Source organism: Natator depressus, chromosome 17, assembly GCF_965152275.1.
Source record: "Natator depressus isolate rNatDep1 chromosome 17, rNatDep2.hap1, whole genome shotgun sequence".
Lineage (NCBI taxonomy): Eukaryota > Metazoa > Chordata > Testudines > Cheloniidae > Natator > Natator depressus.
Window position 1 is genome coordinate 842,679 of NC_134250.1, and position 12,514 is coordinate 855,192.

At 58.2% G+C, this 12,514-nt stretch overlaps 1 protein-coding gene across 5 annotated transcripts in view; it reads left to right on the top strand.

Moving 5' to 3' along the window:
* DPH1 (diphthamide biosynthesis 1) overlaps positions 1–12,514 on the top strand; it is a 62,207-nt gene that overhangs the window by 28,496 nt on the left and 21,197 nt on the right. For all 5 annotated transcript variants that reach the window (XM_074974634.1, XM_074974637.1, XM_074974636.1 and 2 more), the window contains one exon: positions 11,018–11,139. In XM_074974634.1, the coding sequence (XP_074830735.1) occupies positions 11,018–11,139 (122 nt within the window). The remainder of the gene's footprint in view (positions 1–11,017; positions 11,140–12,514) is intronic.

Genomic DNA, 12,514 nt, shown 5'->3' on the forward strand with positions numbered 1-12,514 from the left:
CTTTCTTGCCTGGTCCTCGTAAGCCCCGGGCCCGAGTCACTCTCAACGCTCCCAGCCTGCCTGAGCAGCAGAGCCCAGTGCCCCTGACTAGCATCAGTTACAGTGAAACGCGGAGACGCTCGTTAGAGCTCAGCTCCGGCCGCCCTGGGCTCCGCTGGGAGAGACGTGCCAGGCTGAGGGTGCACCCCGCTGGCGGGGGTGGTGCTGGCTGCTGGGGAGTGGCGGAGGAGAGGGGGCCGTGCCAGGGCAGGCTGCTGAGAAGGTATGGGGGAGCGGTGCCTTTGGTGTGGGATGGGGAGCTGGTCCATACGCCGTCAGCCCTAGGGGGGCAGGAGTTTCCAGCCAGTCCGTCTGTTCCGGGGCCAGGGTGGGCTGACTAATTTCTCGGCCCTGCTGTGTGACCAACTTTCCAGCCCTGCACAACCAAACACCCTTGCCCCACCCCTTCTCCGAGGCTCCACCCCTTCTCTGAGGTCCTGCCCCCCCTTACTCCATCCCCCCTCCCTCCGTTGTTCGCTCTCCCCCACCCTCACTCACTTGCTCATTGTTACCGGGCTGGGGAGGGTCTGGTTGAAAACCGGACACTTGGCAACCCTAGCCAGGCTCGGCACAGGGCTGTGTTGTCCGAGTGGCTGCGGGCTGCGCTTCGCCGCCAGCCCAGGACTCTGGGTGTCTGTTGTGTGCTCTGGTTAAGCCTTTTTTCTGCCTGAGTGTGTTGGGTTGGGTGGCTGCTTCGTGGCTCTGCCTATTCACCCCTCTGCTCCCAAGAATGTGCTGAAGTTGACCCGGCCATGCTGGTCCCCGGGGGGCACCCAGCCTCTGTCAGCCAAGGGATCAGGAGCTGCTTTGGGGCCTGGTGTGAAAAGCAAAACTGCAGTCAGAGTAGCATGGTAATGAAAACCCAGGCACCAGTGAGTGACAGCAGCGTGCCAGGGCTCGTGGCCAGCCCTGGCAGCAGGGTGGGCTGGCCCTGTGGCAGTGCATGTGGCTCTGAGCTCCCCCTTCTCTGCCTGGAAATCCGCCCGGCTGCCCTCTAGGCGGGGTGCTGGGCAGTGCTGTTGCCCCCAGGCCAGTGTTCGGGGATACCTGGGGGGCTGATCGGGGCAGGTCTGTCTGTGCTGAACGGGGCACTTAGCAGATGGCCTTTGGGAGGAGATAGGGGCTGAGGGGGAAGAGGAGAGAAACGAGGTTTTTCACACTGAGCTGGAAGATGAATAACCTCCCTGCGTGTTCAATATTCATGAGCTCCCTGCTGAGTGGGTGGGAGAGGTTGTGCTGGAGGGGGTGGAGCGACTGCTGTATAATTCAGGGCAAAGCTGCTGTCGTGGCCCCAGAGCAGTAGGCTCCTGGCAGGTGGGTTGACACTCTGTGGGGTGCCCTGGCCCGCTGCCCTCAGCCCCAGGCCTGGCACAGAGCAGGCGGTGCTGGTGCTGGTCGGAGGGTGCGAGGCGGGTCTGCTCTGCACTGGGTTAGTTCAGGTGGATGCTAATTGAAGTTTCCTTTCTCTGTAGCTGGATGAAAGGCTTGGGCAGGCTGTTGAGACAGCCAGGGGAGCTGGGGCCCTCGCCTGGGATCTGTCTTGGGAGGTGGTTATTGCTCTTCCCCAGCTCCAGCCACCAGCAGGGAGCCAACGCACTGCAGCTCCCCGCTGGGCCAGGGCACAGGGTGTCTGCCGCAGGAGCACGGGCATGGGGCTCGGGACTGGCAGGGTCCTGCTCCTCTCCCACTCTGAGCACGGGTGGGCGAGGCTGGCCTTTCCTACCTTGCTGGGCCATGTGCCCCTTCCTTCCTCTTCCCTGCACCCCTGGCCCCATAACTGTGTCCTGCTCCCAGGCTGGGGCAGTCGCAGAGCCGAGGGGGGCGGGGGGGAGGCTGGGTACTCAGGGCAGGTCCCAGGCCTGCTTCTTCTCCACCCCCCCCCCCCTCCTCTGGGAGTCACAGAGCTGGGGCTGGGTGGAGGCTGGGTACTCAGGGCAGGTCCCCAGCCTGCTTCTTCTCCTCCCTCCCCCCTGCTGTTTCACTTTCTTGCTCTGTGCCCACAGGGACTTTCTCTGGGGCTTGGGCCAATTTACATACATTTTAATCTATCGCTCTGAGTCAGTCCTCCCCAGCCGGAATCTTAAGGAGATGAATAATTTCCCACTCTCCCCGCCCGTCCACGAAGTGGAGTTTGATTCATGTTAATTTCATCCCCGCTTATTAGAGGAGGGGCTACAGGTCCAGATTGGCTGGGGGTCGAGAGCCACGCTCTGGAATCTCTGAGGCTCCCCTGGAGTCAGGGGCAGCCACTTGCTGGGTGCCCCTTACCCGGTGCCCCTTGTGCGCGCTGTGGGGGAGGGTGGCAGGTGTTGCCCTGGGTCTGGAAGGCCGCAGTCCCCTCGCTGCAGGAGCTGGATGTTTCAGGGCAGGGGAGCTGCCTGGAGTCTGGGCCTTCCCAGTATGACACTGTGTGTCATTGTCCTTCTACAGACGGGTTTGAGGGTTGCTAGCATCCCACCAGGCCATTCTGGGCCCGGGGCTGCTGCGTGCCAGCCCGTGGAGCAGGAGCTGGGAGGGTCCCTGCAGAGGGGTGTTTTTCCCCCGGGCAGGAGGAAGGGCTGCCCCACGCCTGGGGGCTGCTGCGTGCAGGGAAGGTCTTGCTGAAGATGCAGTCCCTTTCCCTGCCCCAGCACTGACGCATGCGATTGAGCTGTTAATATTCAGCACGCTCTGCGATTTCTCCCCCCGCCATCTGGCCGGATCTGCCCACAGTTTCTATTCTCGAGTGGTACGTAGCACCCTGCCCCGCTCTCCAGGCGGCATTCGCAGTGTGGCATCATGCTGGGGAGCTCTGCCCTAGCAGCCTGGGGGCCGGTCCCTGCATGAGTTTGATGGGGGTCATCAGTGAGTTACTCTGCTCCAGAGAGCTGGGCGCTCAGCACCTGATAGCCCCATGCTGTGGCCTGTGCCAGCGGGCGTAGCAGTGCGGGGGAGCCCCGTGGGGACGGTTCCGTGGGAGCTGATCCCATGGAGCAGCGGCCTGGAAACCAAGCCAAGGGTTGGAATGAGACAGCAAGAGGCACCCTGGTTCCTGCGCCGAGTGCAGACTGGCCCTTCGCTGCATCCTTCTCACCCACCCGGGGCTGGATGACTCGGAGATGGTGCCACTGCTGCCCGCACTGCCCCTTGTGGGGCCTGGGCTGCCAGCCCTGGGAATGGCCCGGAGGGCTGGACTGGGCTGTCGGGCCCTTCCCCTCGGCCGCTGCTGGACTCAGCTCGGGCTGGTACTGCCTGGGAGTGGGTCCCACTGGAGCGAGGGGTCTTGGGCCATCTTGCAGGAAGCACCGCAGCTGGCCCCTTGCTGGCCACCTAAACAGAGCCGTCCAGGAGCAAAGGGGCTGGGCAACCTGAGCCCCTCACTGTGAGATGGGCCCTCCCTGGGCAAGGCAGGGCCATGCCAGGGTCCTCCCGATCCGTCTCCTTTCCCAGCACCGACCGCTGAGCCCTGTCTGGGGGGAGCCAGCTCGCTGCGCTCCAGCCCCGTGGGGGAGGCAAGGCGGGAGGGTGGTGCAGTGAGATAGGGCCCAGACAATAGGAGGAGAGCGGCTCCTGCAAGTGCTCAGTGAAACCTGGATGTAAATAAGGAATTAGCATATGGTTTAACCAGCCCCTTCAGGCAGGGGCTTTGTCATTACAATACCTGCTTTCCTAATTAAAATACCACAGCAGCTCCCTGGGCATGCGGCCAAGATAATAATCCCTGGACTGGTGCAATAAAATACCTACAGAGGTGGTGCCTTTAAATCACAGACCAGCCTCTGCCTCTGGCACCAGGCCTGTCACAAGCCGCCCCACCCTGGCCTCGTGGGTGCCAGCCGGATGGCTGCGCTTCCTGGCGGGTTCTGGCTCTGCTCCGGCTGTGTGGGACCGGGAGCTGGGCACGCTTTTCCTCCGCTGAGGCTCGTTCCAGGAGCAGAAGGCGGGCGCTGACGGGGAGCTGTGTGACTCACATTTCTCTCCAGGTGCCACCTAACCAGCAAATGCTCCTCTAATGGTCCAGCGCTACATGTGGGACAGTGCCTGGGACCCTCTAAGGGCCCCAGTCTGCTCCCCACAGACGCAAGAATGAGGTGCCATGGGCATGCTGGATGCAGGGGACGCGGGGAGCCTTGGGTATGCAGGCTGAGCAGGGATGGCGTTCAGACCCTTCTAGCAGTGCCAGGCGTGGGGTGGGCACAGTTGACAGGACCTTAATGTTTCCTCTGGATGACTGCCCTAAGGAACAGATTCCTGACCCCAAATGGGGCTATAGCAGGATCTGGGAGCAGCTGGAGTGGTAGCCAGGCACCCCCAAGACTCCTGTCCCCGACCAGACGGGGGTCTTCACGATCGGGGTCCCCATCGGGGGATCGGAGACAGATGGGATTGGAGCTGAGTCCGAGAGAGCAAGAGGACTGTGAGAGACAGCGAGACCCCGAGAAAGAGCTGCAGAAGCAGCAGCAGCATGAACTGGCGGTGGGGGAGCAGAGAGGCCTAGGGGACCTCCCCAGGGTGAGTGGGGATAGACCCCAGGGTGCCAGTTCCACAGGGAAACTCGAGACTAAATTGCTGCCCCTGGTTAAGGAGGGGGGGGGATGTGGATGCCCACCTCACTGCCTTTGAGCAGGCTGGCGATTTGAACCAGGGGGACCCTGCGGAAAAGCCCCGGTGTCTAGCTCCTTTGCTGGGTCCCAAGGCCATAGACTCCGTCAGCCAGATGGGTGGGGAGGTGGACGGGCTCCCACTCCTGGTCCCAAACTATATGTCTGTGTGGAGTTTCCTGGGGCCAGGACCCTCGGACCTCCAGTGGGAGCAGAAGGTGATGGTCAATGGGGAGACATTCGTGGGGTGGCGAGATCCTGGAACAGAGAGAACTGTTGTCAGGCCCTGGGTGATGCAGCCTCACCAGATGCTATGAGGCTGTGTGAGCTGGGTGAGGGTCCCAGGGATGAAGCCCCTCACCCTGCCTATGGCCCGGATCCCTGTGCAGACCCAGGAGGGGTGGGTCTGGCTGGTCGTTGGGGTTCTCCAGGATATCGGCTGTGAGACCCTGTTGTGGGGTGACTCTTTGGGACAGGATCCGGGCCCTGCTCCTGTAACTGCCAAGGGTTTGAATTTGAATCCAGGGAACCAATCAGCGGAGAGGGAAATGGTCAGTGAAAATGCAGATGACCTGGCTGGCAGCGGGGAGGAGCTGCTAGGCTCAGGGTACCTGCCTGCCTGTAACCAGACCCCTGGGGCTGGGTGGGACAGAGAGATGCTCCCCGCCCCCTTGCACACCGGGGTCTCACGCTGGCTCTGATGCAGCGAGCTTGCTGCTCTCCTCACTGCCTGCCCCCACTGGGACAGCAAGGGCAGCGCTGAGCACAGTGGGAGCTGAGACCCCAGCTGAGTGGGGGAGACACAGGCAGGGCAGGGGATCTGTTGGGAGTGGCAAGGTGCTTGGTAAGGAAAGTCTGGATGGGCCTAGGCAGCCTTGTGAGCTGATGGCTGTGTCTAGTCAGCAGGGTGGGAAGGCGAGGAGAGTGGAAGATGAGTGTCCCTGGACCTTACCTGTTAGCTGCGTGGAGAATTGTGACAGTGAAGGAAACGTGCCTGTGTCTGTCAGGGGTATTGACTTGCCAATGGAGGGAGCTACCCTGGCAGTTGTCTGTGAACAGCCTTGTGTGCTGGGACCAGGGGAATGAGATCCCAAGCTGTGTGTCTGGTAAAGGAGAAAGTGTGTCCGGCTCTTCTTTGTCTGTGGAGCAGACAGAAGGGGCCTTTCAGCCTGTGACGGTTGAGGGTTGAGTGCAGTTGTCTCAGAGCTGGTTCTGGATTCAGCTAAAGCCCAGGACGGGAATGGCCCTAAGTTTGTGTCTGCTCGGGAGAATGGCCCTGTAACTAGGTCGCATCCAGTTAGTGTCTATGTAAAATCCCAGAGACCAGACAGTTCTGGTGCTTGTATTTTGCCTGTTGCTAGTGTGTTGTTGGGAAAGGGTGTCGCAACTCTGTCTGATCAGGGTGAGATCCTTGCCAGGGCACAAGGAGAGGATGAAGGTGTGTGATTGTGTTACCTACTGAGGGTGTGGAAACCTGTAGCAAGAAGGAAAAGATTCCTGAACTTGTGTGTGGCAAAGGGAAGGAGAATGCTTCTGACCTTTTATCTAGGAAGTCTGTAAGTTTGCCTGAAAGGGGATGGTGTAGGAATCCGCCTGATGGGCCAAAGGTAATTCTGGATGTAAGTGAGACCCAGAAAGAGTCTGTTGTTGCTCAGGAAAGTGTTCCTCTAGAGCAAGCCCTAGGTGAAGAGGGTAAGGGCAGAATTTCTGTGAAGGGTGAATTGTTGCATGGAAAAGCCCCTGGAGAAAGGAATCCTCATGGAGTCTTTACAACCAGTTTACTGCAACTGAAGGGTGTGAAAGTGATTTGATCAAGAAAGTTTCAGATCTTAACAGCCAGAAATTTTCTGTTGTGAATGGATCCACTGACTTTCCTGTTGAAGGATCCAGCGTGGATAGCTTTGAGAAAGTCTCAGATGGAGTGAAGGCTGTTAAGAAAGTTAAACAGTCCGATAACCAAGTGGCTGTGTTTGGCCAGCTTGTTGGGTAGACAAGGTTGTTGAGAAAGGGATGTCTCCATGCTGATTCTGTAAGTGAACAAAAAGAAAAGGAGTACTTGTGGCACCTTAGAGACTAACCAATTTATTTGAGCATAAGCTTTCGTGAGCTACAGCTCACTTCATCGGATGCATACTGTGGAAAGTATAGAAGATCTTTTTATACACACAAAGCATGAAAAAATGGGTGTTTACCACTACAAAAGGTTTTCTCTCCCCCCCACCCCACTCTCCTGTTGGTAATAGCTTATCTAAAGTGATCACTCTCCTTACAATGCGTATGATAATCAAGGTGGGCCATTTCCAGCAAAAATCCAGGGTTTAACAAGAACATCTGGGGTGGGGGTGGGGGGTAGGAAAAAACAAGGGGAAATAGGTTACCTTGCATAATGACTTAGCAAGTCTCTATTCAAGCCTAAGTTAATTGTATCCAATTTGCAAATGAATTCCAATTCAGCAGTCTCTTGCTGGAATCTGGTTTTGAAGTTTTTCTGTTATAATAGCGCAACTTTCATGTCTGTAATCGCGTGACCAGAGAGATTGAAGTGTTCTCCGACTGGTTTATGAATGTTATAATTCTTGATGTCTGATTTGTGTCCATTTATTCTTTTACGTAGAGACTGTCCAGTTTGACCAATGTACATGGCAGAGGGGCATTGCTGGCACATGATGGCATATATCACATTGGTGGATGTGCAGGTGAACGAGCCTCTGATAGTGTGGCTGATGTTATTAGGCCCTGTGATGGTGTCCCCTGAATAGATATGTGGGCACAGTTGGCAACGGGCTTTGTTGCAAGGATAGGTTCCTGGGTTAGTGGTTCTGTTGTGTGGTGTGTGGTTGCTGGTGAGTATTTGCTTCAGGTTGGGGGGCTGTCTGTAGGCAAGGACTGGCCTGTCTCCCAAGATTTGTGAGAGTGTTGGGTCATCCTTCAGGATAGGTTGTAGATCCTTGATGATGCGTTGGAGGGGTTTTAGTTGGGGGCTGAAGCTGACGGCTAGTGGCGTTCTGTTATTTTCTTTGTTAGGCCTGTCCTGTAGTTGGTGACTTCTGGGAACTCTTCTGGCTCTGTCAGTCTGTTTCTTCCCTTCCGCAGGTGGGTATTGTAGTTGTAAGAATGCTTGATAGAGATCTTGTAGGTGTTTGTCTCTGTCTGAGGGGTTGGAGCAAATGCGGTTGTATCGCAGAGCTTGGCTGTAGACGATGGATCATGTGGTGTGGTCAGGATGAAAGCTGGAGGCATGTAGGTAGGAATAGCGGTCAGTAGGTTTCCGGTATAGGGTGGTGGTTATGTGACCATCATTTATTAGCACTGTAGTGTCCAGGAAGTGGATCTCTTGTGTGGACTGGACGAGGCTGAGGTTGATGGTGGGATGGAAATTGTTGAAATCATGGTGGAATTCCTCAAGGGCTTCTTTTCCATGGGTCCAGATGATGAAGATGTCATCCATATAGCGCAAGTAGAGTAGGGGCGTTAGGGGACGAGAGCTGAGGAAGCGTTGTTCTAAATCAGCCATAAAAATGTTGGCATACTGTGGGGCCGTGCGGGTACCCATAGCAGTGCCGCTGATTTGAAGGTATACCTTGTCCCCAAATGTAAAATAGTTTTGGAATTGGAATTGGAAAAATAGAATTGGAATTCATTTGCAAATTGGATACAATTAACTTAGGCTTGAATAGAGACTGGGAGTGGCTAAGTCATTATGCAAGGTAACCTATTTCCCCTTGTTTTTTCCTACCCCCCCCCCCCCCCCAGACGTTCTTGTTAAACCCTGGATTTTTGCTGGAAATGGCCCACCTTGATTATCATACACACTGTAAGGAGAGTGATCACTTTAGATAAGCTGTTACCAACAGGAGAGTGGGTTTGTGTGTGGGGGGGGAGAAACCTGGATTTGTGTGGAAATGGCCCAACTTGATTATCATACGCATTGTAAGGAGAGTGATCACTTTAGATAAGCTATTACCAGCAGGAGAGTGGGGTAGGGGGAGAGAAAACCTTTTGTAGTGGTAAACACCCATTTTTTCATGCTTTGTGTGTATAAAAAGATCTTCTATACTTTCCACAGTATGCATCCGATGAAGTGAGCTGTAGCTCACGAAAGCTTATGCTCAAATAAATTGGTTAGTCTCGAAGGTGCCACAAGTCCTCCTTTTCTTTTTGCGAATACAGACTAACACGGCTGCTACTCTGAAACCTGTAAGTGAACAGTATGTGGCCCAGGTCAAGAGGGGGGCTCTTAACCAAGAGAGCCCGAATTGCAGGCCTCCAGACTGGAGCACAGGGAGAAGACTCGATCCCAATTTGACCCCCAGGAGTTTTGGAGTGGCAAAAGGGCACGGGCCGCATAAACCTTCCCACATGCGGCCTGCGAGTGCTATCAACCACCCCCGACCTAAGGGAGGGCGTGAAACTGGAAGGGCCTGGTGTAACTCCCACCGAGGAATGGGAGAGATGCTGGGGCATCCATGGGAACATTGGTGGCTTCGAACTTCCCCAGGTCACCAGCTAAAGTGACCCCACTCAGTTCAGTCTCGAAGGGGGGAGAGATGTGACGAAGTGGGACTGTTCTTAATGTTTCCTCTGAATAGTGTGGGGGTGCCTCAGTTTCCCCTATGAAGTTCTTAAGTCTCTAGGTGGTGGGGTAAGGGTGTGTGATCGTTGCAGAGCCCTAGAGGGCAGGTGTGTGCAGGGGTCTGGACACAGAGAATGGCCGACACCCTGTTTCCTGGCCACTGATGGCCTGGCCCTTCCCCTCTGCCAGGTGAGAGCTAAAGGGTTGGAGAACAAAGGAATCAGGTGCCCTCCTGGCCCGGGAAAGGGACAAAGCCCAGAGGAGGAGGAGGGGCTGGAGAGAGTTTCAGTTTGGGGCTGGCTGGGACATGGAGTGAAGTGCAGACGTGGTTGTCTGACTCACTGCCCCCCAAAATGGACCCAGCTGAGGGGTCCTGTTCTCTGCACCAACAAGCTCTGTGTTAGACCATGTTCCTGTCATCTAATAAACCTTCTGTTTTACTGGCTGGCTGAGAGTCACGTCTGACTGCGGAGTTGGGGTGCAGGACCCTCTGGCTTCCCCGGGACCCCGCCTGAGCGGACTCGCTGTGGGAAGTGCACGGAGGGGCAGAGGATGCTGAATGCTCCGAGGTCAGACCCAGGAAGGTGGAAGCTGTGTGAGCTGTGTGTCCTGCAGACAGGCTGCTCACAGAAAGGAGACTTCCCCAGAGTCCTGCCTGGCTTCGTAGGGAGCAGTTCCAGAGCATCGCCCGGGGCTCCGTGACACCATGCAGAGGTGAAGCCAGCGCTGCTCCCTCAGACACATGGGCTTGATCAAATCTGAGCCCCTGCTCCAAATGGGGCTGTGGCCTGGCTGGAGCGCTGTCGGGAAGGGATAGAGGGGGCCAGGGCTTGGAGCCTGGGAGCAGCTCTCCCACGTGAATGGGGGTCTGTCATTTCCCACTTGGGCTCACCCTGGGCGCTGCTTGGCTCTTGCTCAGCATGCAGGAGGCTCGCGTGTCCCCAGGATATGCTGGCGGGAGACTGACAGCGCCTTGCCCCTCTCCCCCTCCTGGTACGTTGGGTAATGTCTGATGAGCAGATAATCCCCTGAATTGCAAACAGATTTACCCAGTTGAAGGGGCGGATTACCTCTCTCCAGTGTGATCATGGTGCCGTCTCGGGGAGTAGCTGGTGCCTGTCCTGTCCCCAGCTGGGGCGGGATTGCAGCAGCTGCACTGCATGGCAGGACATGTGGGAGCCTGGCACGCCCTGCCCTGCTGTGCTGCCTTGCACTGGGGGATCGGAGACAGCAATGCCGGTCAGGGAATGGCCATGGGGAGACGCTCGCCTGGAGCAGGCTCTGCTAGGGTCTACTGGGCTCCGATGCTCCTGTGGGCCCAGACCTCTGGGGCGTGCAACACGCAACACTCACGCCTTAGCACCTGACCCCAGCTCCCCTTGCGTGGCCCCAAGTGCCTGAGCCCCTCCCCATCCTGCTGCCCGGAGCCCAGTGCTGGGGTCGGGGGGGGCCCTTTCTCATCCTGCTGTTGCTCTGCTCCTTGGCTCGGGGCAGAGGGGAGTGGCTCCCTGTGCCCTGTGGGGAGGGTCCGCGCGCCAAGCCGGGGCAGTGGAGTTAACGGACAGGCCATGGCACACATTTGTGGTTTCCTGTGGCTCGATGAGGCTGGGTGGCTCTGCAATCGGACTAGGCTGAGAACGAGCCTCCAGCCAGGCGGGTATCGCTCCAGCCCCGAGGCAAGGGCAGGAGGTTTTGGTCCTGGGCAAGCAGCCTGTTTGACCTCCCCCGCAGTGAGAACTCCCGTGGCAGTAGAGCCCCGGGCCGCCTGGTGTCCCTCTCCCTGTCACTAGCCCAGTGCTAACCTCCCCCTTCTGCCTTCCCACAGGTTCACCGGTGCCGAGGTGGTGGTGATGGGAGACGTGACCTATGGTGCGTGCTGTGTGGATGACTTCACGGCCAGGGCCCTTGGGGCCGACTTCATGGTGCACTATGGACACAGCTGCCTGGGTACGGACCCTGCCAGCGGAGACCGGGGCTCTGGCTCCAGTAAAGGGGGATCTGGGGTGTCTGGTGCCTGGGAGTGTTCAGGGTCAATACAGAGGGAAAAGCCAGTGTAAAACAGACCAGCCTTCCCGCCACTGAATCCCAGGCCCCAGGCTGATCTCCCCCAACCTTCCCAAACCCCAGGCCCCAGGCCGATCCCCCCCCAGGCCTGACCCCCAGTCCCCAGGTCGATCCCCGTCCAACCCTCCGAAACCCCAGGCCGATCCCCCCCAGGCCCGATCCCCGTCCAACCCTCCCAAACCCCAGGCCTATCTCGCCCCAACCCTCCCAAACCCCAAGCCAATCCCCCAATCCCCAGGCCAATCCCCACCCAACCCTCCCAAACCCCAGTCCCCAGGCGACCCTGTCCCCCAACCCTACCAAACCCCAGTCCGATCCCCCCGCACACACACACACTTCCCAAACCCCAGTCCCCAGGCCGATCTCCCCCCAGCCCCTGACCCCCAATCCCCATGCCGATCCCTCCCAGCCCCACTTGGAGCCAGTCCCAGGCTTAGTGGAGAGTCCATAATCTCCTGAAGAGGGAATCTCTCTGCTCTGGCCCAGAGCGGCTTTGTTGTCTGTTCAGCCACCCAAGCTCCCTGTTCTCTGGACGCGCAATTGATGGACGCGGTTCAGGCTGCATGGGAGGAACCTTTGCTGCTCCCTGCTGCTCTCCACTGCCCCTGCTCTGCGGCTGGGGCCCTCTGGCTCAGAGGCTGTGCCGATGCCTGGCAAAGCCGGGCCATGGGGGCCTGGCAGGCGCTGTGTAGATGCCTGCGAGTGCAGTGCTGGCAATGACGATCGTGTCTCAGGTTCTCTCTCGAGCCCTGTGCCGCAGCAGCCAGGCTGGTGTGTCCAGGAGGCGTTAGGACGGTGAGGGGTCCGTCCTTAGCATGCACCGCGGCATCCGTGTGGACAAGCATCAGGGTGCTGGCTCCCCAGCAGCTCCTCCTGCAGCAGCCCAGGGACGAGACATCATCCCCGCTGCGCCCTCAGGCCACCTGGGTTGGGGAGCGTGGAGGGCGGGTTGCCTGCCTCACCCACTCCTGAGCCTTAGGAGGGGCGAATGGCAGCCTGGATTCTCTGGGCTCCTCCGGAGCCTCAGCCTGCTCAGCCCTGTCTGGCCTTGCCAGTGGGCTGCAGCATGGCTGCAAACCCTGCTGTGTGCGGGGCCCCCAGGCTGCTGGGGCCCTGTGGGGAGCCCAGACTTGCAGGTCCGAGCTGTGGCTGTCTGTCGTTTGCTCCCATGGGCACTGGGCTGTGGTGCCTGCCAGGAGGCTGTGCTGTGCCCTTGGGGGCACTTGGCCAGCTTGTGAGCTCCCTCTGGCCATGTATT